The sequence below is a fragment of the Nasonia vitripennis genome, chromosome 3 (genome assembly GCF_009193385.2).
Source record: "Nasonia vitripennis strain AsymCx chromosome 3, Nvit_psr_1.1, whole genome shotgun sequence".
In the NCBI taxonomy this organism is placed as follows: Eukaryota; Metazoa; Arthropoda; class Insecta; order Hymenoptera; family Pteromalidae; genus Nasonia; species Nasonia vitripennis.
Window position 1 is genome coordinate 12,115,259 of NC_045759.1, and position 13,964 is coordinate 12,129,222.

The window sequence follows — 13,964 nt, forward strand, 5'->3', positions numbered from 1 at the left end:
ACCAAGCGCAACTCAAATTCCTCTTCGAATCCAACATTGGAAGACGGAAGTCTCTGGCGCATCGTCTCAAAATTGTGCAACGATACTCGCAATCTTATGGCAAATTTCAAGTTAGGAAATTAAGCGGTTGACGAACGAACACAAAAACGTACGCGCGGAGATAATAATTTTCTGATAAGAGCGGCAGTGGTCTAGCAGGCATATTAGAGAGTGATGTTGGAGTATGAGCTGTTTAGGAGTAGGTAATTAAGACACTGCTATTTCCCGTGTCCTTTTTATAAAGAGATACACGTAGCTGATAATGCGTGTAAAGTAATATCAAGTACTCGGATTACGGAAAAGGGAACTTGCGTAACAATGCACGCGTTGTATAATTAAATACAATTATGTAGCAGAACATTGTTGTTATAAGTTGATTTCTCATTAAACCATAGCGATGACATCTTGTTACGTTCAACCTTTTCTACTTACACACGATGCGTAAACGTTTGTGGCACATTGCTTGGTTAATCTCCTGCATCGGTAAAAACGTTCCTTCAATACCAACGAAATCGCAGCATGATTCAGCATTAAGCAATACCACGGAAAATTGACATGTCACCGCCGCACGTCGGAATTTTAAACACGCATAATAACAACGGCTCCCAGAGGACGCAGAAGGCCGTGTGTGTCTCTCTACTTCTGCTGTATACTGCACACGGGACTCAGTATAGTCGACGCGAACTGACCAGCTGGAAGCTGCACATTCTGCGTTTATGCGTGCGTTATAAATCAACGACCACGAAGACGAACCGAGGTCGCTCGCTCCAGCGAGAAAAGAAAGAGAGATGCACCAGAAAACTCTCTCGCGAGACTCAAGCACCGATTATGGGCCAGAGATTGCAATAAGCTACAGTACACGCGCATACATACTTGACCGCGTTACGTCTCTCTCTCTCTCTCTCTCTCGCAGGTCTGAATTCAGGCCGAGGGATAATAAGGCAAATCTGGAATTGTGTGTGGCACCTGCAAAAAGGCAGAAAAAGCGTTTAAAAACAATAATTCGAGGTAGTTGTGAGACTGAAAGAGAATCAAAGAGTTTTTTATGCGAGATCCTCGCGTTATGTTCATTACGTTGAAGTGGGCGATGAATAGAGCGTGTCCTATTAAACTGATTCAATCGTTGTCTACACACCGTATACAACACTGATTATAAGCTAAAGATATGGATTTTTTTATGCTTAATTTTATTATTTGAAACCGAATGCAGTATCATACTTGGATAGATAATCGCTAGTAAAATGCTAAAGTACGAATACAATGAGTTCGTCGCGTTGGATGTACCATTATATTATGATATAATTATTTAGGATTTGCGACTAGAGATTAACTAGTTAAAAAAAAGTCGTAGACTCACAGTATACACAGCTACATATACGGGGTGGGGGAGGGGGGCTGATATTGAATACTTCTACATTCCACACTTTAAGGATCGCTGATATTTTTTCTTTAACGAGCGGTTTCGAAAGCAGAAATTCATTTTCGATGCTGTTGATAAGCTAGTTGCAAAAGGAATTCTTCACGTGTTAATGTCCAAACTTAATACTCGTTTACGTAGTATGGAACTAGCAGTTACAATCAACTCGTCATATAATTAGAAAGTGCAAAATTATTGTAGGAGGATCACTGTGGATGAGCGTTTTTAGAAAAATGCTGAAATACTCATCCATGTTACATGTGGATCTGAAACATCTATGTATAGTAGGATTTCGACATATCTGAATTTTCTCAACAAGGCGATAATTAATAGGAAGCATCTCATTTTAATAGAGAACACGAGAATGTAGTACACCAAGTATACCTCCTTATAGAACCAACGAAAATCTAAATAACAATGCAAAGACTGAAAAGTTTCTCATTTGGGCAATTCTTACCCCTGTCTATCTGCATCTGCTGCATTATGTAGGCTTGCACTCCGATCCTATCTTCTTCTCTTTCTTGCTCACGCGATGATGAGCGCATATATCAAACGTAACGTAATTGCATCCATTCCCACGTCTTCTATCGCGCGCGCGAGCGGTGATGTCTCTCGTCGTCTCTCTGATCTGCGAAAATGCACGCGCGTCACGGCGCTCCGTCAAAATTAGCCAGTAGCCTGTAGATGCCGCTAGATACGTGTATATGACGCGTGAAATCGAAGGATTTCAATAACGACAAGTGTGGAGCCCTATATCAGGAAACAAACTGTCGACTGTCGCAACGACGATGTCAAGAGAGTTGCTGATGTGATTGTGGTCGATGCTGACGATGCTGACACTTTCACGGTCTTTGCAGGTTCCGACGCGACCCACTTTCCTAATTCCCCAAGAAATTGTTGTAATAAATCTTTTATTATTGCAGGCTCATGCTCGTTTGCGTGATTGTCTTTCGGGGGAGATTACGTGTGGAGATCGGATTACTAATGAATGGATGTTTTGAGTTCGTCCACTGCATTATATTAGGCTATTAATACTTGTTTATGGTTACCGATATTCTAGATATAAACACAGCCAGTTAGTTCATGCTATAAAATGGCACTTTACGTGAGACTTTCAAAGCATGCAATTTCAACTGCCACTCCACAAGGCTTTACATCGAAAATCAAAGCGAAAATTGCATCAATCGAGCAAAAAGATAATTAATTAAAAAGCTGTTGATCAACGCGCGACCTTTCAGATTCGCAGAGCAGGAGATATGGAGCGTGCGAACCTTCGCACCGCGCGTCATAAGAAGCTGCAGTTCAAACGGCGGGTTGAACATCTTCCCGCCTGCATGGTACCTGTATCGCAATTCTGTCGTAAATTACACGTCCATAGTTCGACGACGGCGGATGATGGACGGCTGTGTTTTCTCCCTTCTGATAATCGTGGAAAGTTCGATTCGCAAAGCGCGGCTCCTTCATCACGTTTCTTCTCTCCTTCGCTAGAGCTAATCGCCTATTACTTAACAATTCCGCGTGCGTGCATTATCAGCCCTCCGAGTCGTCATGCGATCCGAGCTCCGTAGGGCAATTTGCGATTGCGAGTTTATACACACCACTCTCGAAATGGACAATTACAAAATCGGCGAGGCTAAAAACCATCGTGCGCACTCGCGCACGTATTATGCGGTCGGAGGAATGCGCACATCGCGCGCCTATAGTCGTGACATTGCGTGTCGACTTATGCTGTTACTGCTGGAAATGAGATGCGCAGCTACTGCAATTTTACGCCAGCGTGACTGCCGTTTAGCCACGTGATTTCAACGATATTTGTTAAGATTCGAAAGCGAGAAATAGGTGGCAGTATTTTAGCCGTAAATAACAAAGCCAGGTTTAAGTTAGTTTCAAAAAGTCTACATTTATTCGATGCACAATAAGGCGGGTTGCGAGAGAGACTTGAGTTTACGAAAAGCTAGTGGAGAAGAGGTTGCATCAAGAGAAATCGAGCCGTGTTGTATGATTGTTCGCTGAGTTTGATTGAGATTCATATGTACGTGTGATCTGTGTGTGTTACTATGGTTGACGTTTACAACAATGAGTGTGAAGGGAAAGAACGGGGACGTGTCTTAAAGGTTTAACTAATTCAGGCTGCAGAATAGAATGGCACATGACTTGCAGAGGTGTTTCCTTTATTTCGCGTATAAAATATACATAATGGCATCCCACGTAGGAGTCTCAAACCACTGTTATAAAAAATACATCATATAAAATCGTTAAAAATATGTCATATACTGACTAAATCTGAACTGATGATACTCTTGAGCGAGAACGAGCTATTGCTTGGATCGACACGCGACGGACATTTAATCGTGAAAATGACCATAGTAGATTTATAAAAGCGCATACTTTTCCAACATTTTGTCCATGTCAAAATGTAATATTCATTATATACAATCTTCTCTTTTAATAAAGCTCAGCGAGAAATCATAGCGATATCTCGTTCTATCTTTCAACTAAAAACATTGATGGTAACTTTTGTATGGTAACTTGGATTCTATTTAAACAGAATAAATAAATACGTATTAATAATACTCATAGGCAGCTAGAAATTGAAGAGCCTTTATCACGTACGAAAAACGTATGACAAAGCTCCTACAAGTTCACTATGCAATTTAATATTGTGCTTAATAGCTTTTCACTAGACCTAAAAAAAAACCAAAAAGCTGTAAACAATTGCATTGCGATCACTGCTAACAGCTGCTATAATTTTGATGAATTTACTCATGCAACGCTTTCTACATCTCTAGTATTCTCGTACAATAAATGCATTGTTTGTCATGGGGCATAATATCATTTGTCGTATTGTTTCTTATATATATATATATATATATATATATATATATATATATATATATATATATATATATATATATATATATATATATATATATATATATATATATATATATATATATATATGGATTCCTATCAATGCAGGCGCATTACATTTGAATCGCACATCACTTAACTTAATAGGTAAGAAAATGCTTGTATTTACAGTTATTATATTTTAGCACCGAAATCAGCGTCTTGCTTGTTAAAACCAGTCGCTTCTTCAATGATGACGTTTCTGTTAACCTGCACGTGGCGGCAGATATTCACGATCGGGCTGCGAAGGGCCTTGAGATGGGAAAGGTGAGTCGGATTGTCCAGGTCTTCCACCGGGGAAGCTACCAGGACCCAAAGGTCCACTGGGAAAAGCAGGGCCGCTCGGTCTTCCACTTGGGTAACCTTCAGAACCACCACCTGGCTGCTGCGATGGTCCTTGAGGCCTTCCTCCGCTTGGGAATCCACCAGGACCACCTGGTTGCTGACCACCGTGTCCACTTGAACCTCCTGGGAAACCACCGGGTCTACCGGAACCTCCCGGACGAGATGGTTGAGATCCTGGGAACTGATTGTCACTGCTTGGATATCCACCTGGTTGTTGTCCAGGTTGTTGACCTGGCTGCGGTCTGCCACTTGGGTATCCGCCTGGTCCTGACGGTTGGGAACCGGGGAATCCATTAGAACCCGACGGCTGTGAGCCAGGAAATCCACCAGGGCTCGATGGTGGAGAACCAGGGAATCCTCCAGGACCCGATGGTTGGGAGCCAGGATAACCTCCAGGACCTCCTGGTTGAGGAGCGCCCGGTCCACCAGGTTGAGAGCCTCCAGGACCACCAGGAAATCCTCCTGGTCCTCCGGGCTGTTGGGATCCAGGGAATGATCCAGGTCCTTGAGGTCCCTGCGGTCCTTGAGGCCCTTGAGGCCCTTGTGGACCTTGCGGACCTTGCGGGAATCCTCCGGGACCTGAGCCTCCAGGTTGCTGACTTCCCATTATCGTGTAGTCATAGAGATTTTCATTCAGGTAATACAAGTTCGGCGCTGAACTGCAATCGAACTGATTCCACCATACACAAACGAAGTACTGCTGATGGAAAATTGTGCCATTCGGGCAAAGGAAATCGTAGGTCTGATTGTTAGCGCAAATGTGGAATACTTGACACTGGGCTTCAACATCCGCATAGTAACCGGGGAATTGTTGCGCATCGCATCTAAAGCTTGTTTCTGGAATTTCAGAGTAGATAGGGTAATCTTGTCCAGGCTCTCCCGGAATAGCAGAGTAATCACCGTCGTTGTAAGAACCGTCATCGTTATCGCCGCTAGATGGCCCTCGTCCACCACTAGGGAATCCGCCAGAAGGACCTTGTCCGCCACTAGGGAAGCCACCAGATGGGCCCTGTCCGCCACTTGGAAAACCACTAGACGGGCCTTGACCTCCAGATGGCCCTTGTCCACCACTAGGGAATCCACCTGAGGGTCCTTGACCTCCAGAGGGTCCTTGCCCTCCACTCGGATAGCCACCCGATGGTCCCTGTCCACTTGAAGATCCTTGTCCTCCACTAGGATAGCCACCCGACAGTCCTTGTCCACCAGAAGGACCTTGTCCGCCACTGGGAAATCCAGGAGTAGGACCTGGTCGGCCGCTTGGATATCCGCCAGATGGCCCCTGTCCACTAGAAGGACCTTGTCCACCGCTCGGAAATCCGGGAGAAGGACCTGGTCGACCACTTGGATATCCGCCTGATGGTCCTTGTCCTCCACTAGGATATCCTCCAGAAAGACCTTGGCCTCCACTGGGAAACCCAGGAGAAGGACTTTGACCCCCACTAGGGTATCCTCCGGATGGCCCCTGCCCACCACTTGGTCCTTGTCCAGGTCGCTGCCCTGGACCACTTGGGAAGCCACCACCAGGCCGTCCACTCGGATATCCTCCAGTAGAAGGTCCTTGACTACCTGGTCTAGATCCACCCGGTATTTGACTGGGAAGCTCATCGCTTTCTCCACCCCCTAAAAAATAAAAATAATCCATGGTTCTCGATGAAATATTCATTTTATTTTTCATTATCTATTTAACTTGTATCATCACAATGCAGTTATTTTTTTTTTAATTTTTAATATAATTTTGTTATAAAATGCCGAAGTACCTGGATAACCACCAGTGGATGGACGTTGACTGCCTACATCTGGTCTTCCGCTAGGGTATCCTCCTGAAGGACCCTGAGGTGGAGCTGGTCCAGGGTATTCATCGTCGGTAGTTGGTCCACCTTTTAATTATTAAATTTAGACTCTCATGTAAAAATTTCTAACTAAAATATTTATTATGTTTTGTACTAATAAATTGCATAATCATTAATGGATAACCACCAGTAGAAGGCCTTTGTCCCCCTGGACTAGGTCGCTGTCCTCCACTTGGGAAACCCGACGGTGTTGACGGTCTGGATGGGCCAGGTGTTCCAGGCCTCGATCCAGTATCGGGTGTAGGGTACAACCCATTAGGAGGTCTTGGTCTTGATGGGGTGGACGGAAAGCCACCACCAGATGGTGTTGAGGGAAAGCCACCTCCGGACGGAGTCGACGGGAAGCCGCCAGTTGGGCGATCGCCACCAGGTCGCGGTGGTTCATCTTCGCTTGGGAAGGGGACAGAGGGACGATCACTGGGGTATCCGCCTGCGGATGGCCTCTGTCCCCCACTTGGTCCTACCGTACTACCAATTGATGGTCTCTGAGAACCTTGTCCAGCACCAGGTATTTGATTAGAGCCGGGATATCCCCCACTCGGTCCTCCACTTGGATACGAGCCAGAGGGTGGCTGTTGGCTTCCGGGTCTTTGACCACTACTGGGAAAATCATCGCTCGGTCGGCCCCCTTAATAATATTCATTTGTTTTGTATGATTTTGTTTTCTAAGGCCAAAAGTTTCGTGCATCACAGTTCAATGTTCAAAAAATTAACTTTTCGCATGTCGCTCATACTAATTTATCAAAGGTTCAAAATTTTGAAAAATGAACTCTTATTTAAAGAAATTAATAATAATTTTTTCATTTTCTACTGTCTGATATTTTACCTGGGTATCCACCGGTTGACGGTCCTTGATTACCAGGTTCGGGTCTCTGACCTCCGCTGGGATATCCTCCCGATGAACCTTGTCCACCACTAGGTCTACCGCTTGGATATCTGTCATTGCCACCGGTAGGAAACTGTCCGCCGGGCTGTTGCGTGGGTCTTCCAGCGCCTGGAGTCGAGGGGAATCCACCTCCTGGACGTCCACCTGGTCCTTGAGGCTGATTTTCATTTGGAAGTGGGAACGGAATAGATGGTCTATCACTTGGGTAACCTTCATCGTCAGTCGGTCTCTGCCCACCAGCGCCTGGTCTTCCAGATGGGAAGCCACCTCCGCCGGAAGGTCTCTGACCACCAGCAGAAGGTCCACCAGAGGGATATCCATTTCCACCGGAAGGTCTTTGGCCACCAGCACTTGGTCCACCAGAAGGATATCCGTTGCCACTAGAGGGTCGCTGTCCACTTGGTCCACCCAACGGATATCCGGTTCCACCAGAAGGTCTTTGACCACCACTGGATGGACCACCTGAAGGGTAACCATTACCACCAGGAGAGCCTGGACCACTGGGGAATCCTCCTGGTCCACCCGACGGATAACCTCCTGTTGGTTTGATTCCTGTAGTGGGAGATGGTGTACCGGAGGGATACTCGTCCGACGGGGTTGTTGGGAAACCACCCCCAGGACCTCCGGGTCTCGTTGAGCCTCCTCCTGGCGCCGGTCTTCCCGGAATCAGGGGATTACTAGGTCGGGGATAGTCATAGCCCTCTTGAGCCTTAGAATGAAAACATTTTCTATGTTACGTGGACAATTATAAATATTCTAAAGTAATAACATTGCCTCAAAATAGTGTGCAATCTAATTTAAAGACTTAAGCAAACGAACAAAATGGGAATTTTTTATCTGCGCACATTAATCCGAGCATAATATTTCGCAAAACGAAGCAGCACGAGGCTGCGAAAGCAACACACAACACTTTTGTTTGGCAAAAGTTCGCACGTGCCGTATGTGTATACACATGTGCTCCTCCGTACGTATAACTATAAACTCCCTTTATCCGTGGATCGCTTATGCAAATGACGCGGAACGCCGCTTTTCTCTGGAGCTCTCGAGAAAGTACACGGGAGAGAGTGAGAAGAGCGAGCACGCGATGCTCTATTCAACGTATTCTGGTCACCGATTTGCGGGAGATTACATCATGCGACTGCTGCTGATGCTGCAGCCGATCGCGAGTCTCGCGCGCGCGATCGATGCACGCCGTTCAACGTGCTCGCGAGCGATTGCGCAACGTCTCACAACATAGTGAAGACGATACTAAGGAAGAGGACACTTTTGTCGGCTCGAGCATCTTTACAAAGCACGTATTGTAAACGTCGATTTGACCTAGTAAACTCGGCCGATTGTCCATGCGATTATCTCGGAGAAATTTATGTGGAGTTTTTAAGCGAAATATCTTTTTTTTAAGAAATACGATTGATTAAAATCGTACCATGATTTTCATTATCTCAGCTTAACGTTTTTGCAATTAATTTTTTTGGAACTTATCAAACACGCAAGGTTTTACAAAGAGACAAGCAATGTCCAACAATATTTACAGCGAATCTTGATTCCGTCCTTATCGCAATCAGCACGTAAATAATACCATCCTGGTTTCCGCAAGAATAGGCAGACAAAAAGAGTCTTAAATTTAAACGTTATTGTCTATTCGAACCACGGCATCCAGTAAAACTTGGCACAATGCTTAATTGCCCCTAAAACGACGGTAATGCCCGGCCTCAGCAAACTTAAGAGACGCGCATTACGGCAGCCCGCGTAGCTTAACGATCAAAGCGCATATTCGTGAAGAAAACATAAAACTTACCAATGATGTGCGGGAGATAGCCAGCACAGCTGAAACAAAAGAAAAAAAAACGAAAAGATAAGTCTGCGTGTAGTGGGTAACTTGCGAAAGATTCGGGGAGAGAGCGAGAAAGACACAAAGATGGTCCCGCAAAATTCGGTCCCCGTCTGCAACGTCATATGTGAGAACGATGGGCGTTCGACAATGCACGAGTTTGCCCCTAATTAATTAGCCGGGAAGTTATGTCAGAAATTTTTCAAATTATTTCAGAGGCGCGAGAAGTTCGCACGCGCGAACGCGCGCCTCTTGCCTTTTTCCCGCGGCGCATAATATCTGTATTACGCTTACTCGTCTGTGTGTTCGCGCGCGTTTTTTGCCAACTTTTTTCTGGAGCGATTCTCGGCTCGTCGGATTGTTTGCTCGGAAGCGAGAGAGTGTGGGTTAAAGTCGAGTGATTTACGAGTAAGTCGAGACTATTTTATTTTCTAATTGGCACGCGTTATGAGGTTAATTTACTCCCCAGCCATATTTGGTTGCGTCGAATTTGCGCAACGAGTCATAATTTTAGTAGGTCATCACCTTGTTCGAGCTTGGGAAATCAGTATCGAAAACCGATCAAGATCTTCCGCATCGGGGCTCCTAAAGAAACTTTCCAATAATGAAGGAAAGGCCACAACGAAATTTCCCAACGGCGAAAATCGGGAGAGAAAAATCGGACGAAGAATCGGTAGGGCAAACCTGTGCAGCGGAGCCGTAAATCAGTAACGAGGGTAAGGAAGCCAGTAGAGACGGACCGAAACAATTGCGTCACAGCGGCGGCGCGGCGAGGCCCAAGTCCAGCTCTTCTCTGCATACACTTGACCTTTATTTCCAGTCGCGCGATCATCCTTTTGGGCTGCGCTCCGCCGCCGGCCCTCGACTCACGCTCGCGCTCCTCGGTCGCCTCCAGTCGCCGGAGAGGGGCAACCGAGCCGAAAAAAAGCCCGAACAATGCTTGCGCGCCTCTCTGTACGAGGAACTTATCTCCGACTTATTTTAATTAAGGAGGAAGTTACGAAAAGTTACAGCACGCTGATTAGCGCCGCGCGAGCTATGGGGGTCCACGAAAATTTCGGTCTGCGCGATTGCCCTCGCGTCTGTATACACGCATCTGCGTGTGCTCGTCTGCGCGGTTGCGCAAACAGCTGCTATAGCGTGTGCTTTATGCGCGCATTTTTTCGCCTCCGTTCTGTCCCGCTTTTTTTCACGCGATTAATGAATGCGAGGAAGGCGGAATCTCGTTATAGAATCTGTTCATTGTTATTTGGAAGGATTTTTTCGGCTCTCTGGATTTTCACGTCCTTTCCGCGATAGGTATGCTAATCCTCGGTCAGCGATGCTTCGTTCTTTATTTCGTCAATTGCCGTTCCACGTGTCTTGCAACGCACGTGATTCATACGCGTGTTGAGAATTATCCGAAGAAGCGATCATTATTTATACACCGAGATTTTTAAATTTTTATAATAAAACTGGTTTTATTTGCGCCTTTTGCATAACACGCGCGCACGCTAAATTACGAGTTATTATGTATTAGCTGTTCGCACAACAATTTTTTAATCTCCCATAAAGCGCGTTTTATCGAGAATTATTCTCGCACGGCTTCAAATAGATTTTAGAATCGAGACCGGCTCCCAGACTGTAATTTCCCAATTATGTAATTTTGACTCTTTTTATATAGTTCACAATTTTTCTAAGCTACACACACGAAATTACCGAATAGGAAAGTGAAATGAAATTCTCCGAGAGAACCTCTTGCTACGATACAGGCATTGTTAAGCAGTTTCATAATTGCTTCCAATTACGATGGGAGAAGACTTCTCGGCGCTATACACGCTGTATATCTTCTAAACTATCATAATAACATGGAAAGCTATAAGAACGTTCGAGAAACTGCGGCGAGTCGAAGATTCGGTTTATTTTGCAAAAGTTTAGCAATTGTTTAACTCTTTTGGAAAATTTTACATTTACTATACTGCGGTGGCGTGCTCGACAATCCATAAAAAGCTAAACAGTCTTCCTTGTTTTCAGTCGAGTCACCCACTTGTAATATGCTCCAAGTAGAAATTTCAAAGCGCAATAAAGTTACAACTTTTTAGAATCTTCGAATCAGTCGTCTCGCTGAAGATCGATATCGCGTCCCGATTATATCCATCCGCAATCGATAGGAACGGCTAGTCACGTAAATAACTGAGAACAATATATTGAGGCGCGCAATTATTTCACAATGCGTACCTATGCGCGAGAGCTTTTCTCCTTTATCTGACGGAGAAGTGCAACTACCGCGTCGAAGGCTGTAGGCTTCGCGCCCGAGAGGTAAATAAAAAAGGTATACCATACATGTCTAGGAGGAAAGGAGGTATAATCGTTTAAACGGCGGCGGTGTACAAAAAATGCCGCATCGCCCGCTGCTCCCTCGAGACTACATGAGCGGTAATGAAGAAGGACGCGGGCTGCTTATCTCTCGATCGAGTCTGTGGTAGGAGTTGCGATGCAATTTGCATTGCTAAAATCTAGTACAAAATGCTTGTTTCTGTTTCCGATATAGTCTCGGGAGCTGTCCGATACGCGTATAGAGCAAGAGAGAGAGAGAGAGAGAGAGAGAGAAAGAGAGGGTCATTATGACGTGTACGGCTGCATTCCTTTGTGGCGTCAGTCTCGTGATCGCGAGTGTGGTTTTTCTTTCTCGGTAAAAAATGGCACGGCCAAGACGGCGATTAAGTAATTACACGACGATTGTAATACGGTTAGCTGCTATTGGGGTCACTGTCAAAGCTGTATAATGTTCGCGAATGAATCGTCTTTTTTTTCCAGCACTCTGGCAATTTGTTTTACTGTCAACCGTAATGGTCCCCGAGTGTCAGTAAACCCAAACTTTATTATACCTTCACTTTCTTCGAAGGAAAAAAAACAAGGTACAATGAAACAATGATTTACCTATCCACAACAAACACAGCCTCATGTTTGTTGTCGCTGCTGCCTTCCTCGAAGTTCAGGTCTGCAATAGAAGAAGAAGAACAAGGTTCGTTTTTACAATTTTCTCTCTCTGCAGCATTCCCTCCGCGCGTAGCGTAGGAGATAATGATCGATCGGTTCCGTAGAGACAATAACCGCGATGACAATGACAGTCGGAGCTTGTGCACCCGTGGCCCCGGCGTATTAGTCTTATCGCGTACATTTCTTCCGCGAGAGAAAAGCTGTAATCTCGACACGACAATGATACGGCGCGCCGCCTGACATTGCGGCGGCGAGTCGGGAATTCCAATCGGATCCGTTTCTCTTTGACGCCGAGCGCGCGCGCGAGCGTTCAACGATCTCCCGATCGTTTCCTCGTTCACACCGCGGCGTCTACTATATTATACACTCCGAGCTCGCTTTTATTTTGCTCGATTTATACTTTTGCATGCAAGCGCGTCGTCGCATTGTTGATCGGCGTAATCGCGTAGAGAGAAAATATTGCATAAAGGTATTTGTAGAATCGTGTGCGGCATTACGTAAGTTTTATCGATTGACTTTACTCTCAGCGCCGAACGTTGACTTTATTAATGCGAAGACGCGTGTATTCAAAATAGAAAGTATACTCGGCGCACGTGAAAAATGGCTTGCAAATATAAAAAATAACATTGACAAGCTTTGCCATAAGCTTCGAAATAATTTACACAAACGTCGTCTCGGGATTTCGAAACGTCTACCAGTTTGTAGACGGATAAATTTTTGCGTCTCGCCACACAGCTCTTGCAAGAAGAAAAAATGCCTCTACTTACGACAGCGATAGAGCGAGAGAGCCGCGAAACAGTTGAAGAAAAACAAAGTCACTCCGTGTTAGGAAAAAAAAAAGAAAAATTCAAGAGTCACAGATATCGCGGTTATGAGCACTCGTATAATGGTCATCCAGCGATCCGCTGAAGTGGTACGGAGCAGGGAGCACAGATACCACGTAGGCGCAAGCTCTCGCGTAGCAGTAGCAGTAGCGACGGCGAAATCTGCACACTCACCCAGCCGATCCCCGAGCGGGCTTTTGTCGGGCTCTCGTCGCAGAAACGAACGAACGAGAACGTGTACTAACGAACAAACGAACTTGTGGCGGCCAAGTCAGACAGTTGACTGATGGTGGAGGTGTCCTCCCGATCATATATAGGCTCCCTGGTTAGCGAGCGCTTCACCCCGCGCTCGAGCGCCTCTTCGTTTGCCTTTCTTGCCTCCGAGCTCCCCCTCCATACACACACACACACGCGCTGGTTTATAGCCGTGTCATTGTCGCCGGGGATGATGATGATGCTCACTTCTCCCTCTCTCTCTCTAGCTTCTATGCTCTTTGCTCTTTCTCAGCTCGTCCTTCGTCCTCCGCCAGAGAGAAAGAGCGAGAAGCCTTCCTACTCCTCTCTCGGCTGTGTACAGCTTCCCTCCTTTCCTCCCGTCTTTTTTCTCTTAAGAAGCAGCAGCAGCCCCTACTCCTACGCGAGAAGCGGCGCGTTTTCAAGCACACAATGCCCATAGAGGTGGAAGAGGCGCGTGTGTTGGTGCACAGGATGGTGGGATGTGTCTTGAATACCCACCAGAGAGGGGAGGTGGACAAATGGAGAGAAGTGTGCACGCGTATGTGTGAGTGTGTCTCTCTCCGATAGGCTCGTTATTTGCTGCGCTATTAATTGGGCCTACATAGGGATTAATTACGGATTGATCAATTTCGAGGGGAACGTGTTCGTG

General features: G+C 45.8%; 1 protein-coding gene across 1 annotated transcript; it reads right to left on the bottom strand.

Moving 5' to 3' along the window:
• Positions 1–4,441: 4,441 nt before the first annotated feature.
• Positions 4,442–13,388, bottom strand: LOC103316812 (pro-resilin). The gene is made up of 7 exons (XM_008212480.2): positions 13,253–13,388; positions 12,195–12,255; positions 9,243–9,271; positions 7,388–8,156; positions 6,689–7,189; positions 6,469–6,588; positions 4,442–6,331 (listed from the first exon to the last, which is right to left on the bottom strand). Exons 2-7 carry the CDS (start codon positions 12,217–12,219, stop codon positions 4,572–4,574), a joined length of 3,204 nt encoding a protein of 1,067 aa, XP_008210702.1. The 5' UTR covers positions 12,220–12,255; positions 13,253–13,388; the 3' UTR covers positions 4,442–4,571.
• Between the last annotated feature and the right edge of the window lie 576 nt (positions 13,389–13,964).

What these genes read in the sequence shown, in the direction of transcription:
- LOC103316812 (XM_008212480.2), bottom strand. Translation starts at nt 12,219, where the DNA reads ATGAGGCTGTGTTTGTTGTGGATAG. An exon ending in GCTGTGTTTGTTGTGGATAG is followed by an intron (nt 9,272 to 12,194) that starts GTAAATCATTGT and finishes CTTTTGTTTCAG; the next exon opens with CTGTGCTGGCTATCTCCCGC. An exon ending in CTATCTCCCGCACATCATTG is followed by an intron (nt 8,157 to 9,242) that starts GTAAGTTTTATG and finishes TTTCATTCTAAG; the next exon opens with GCTCAAGAGGGCTATGACTA.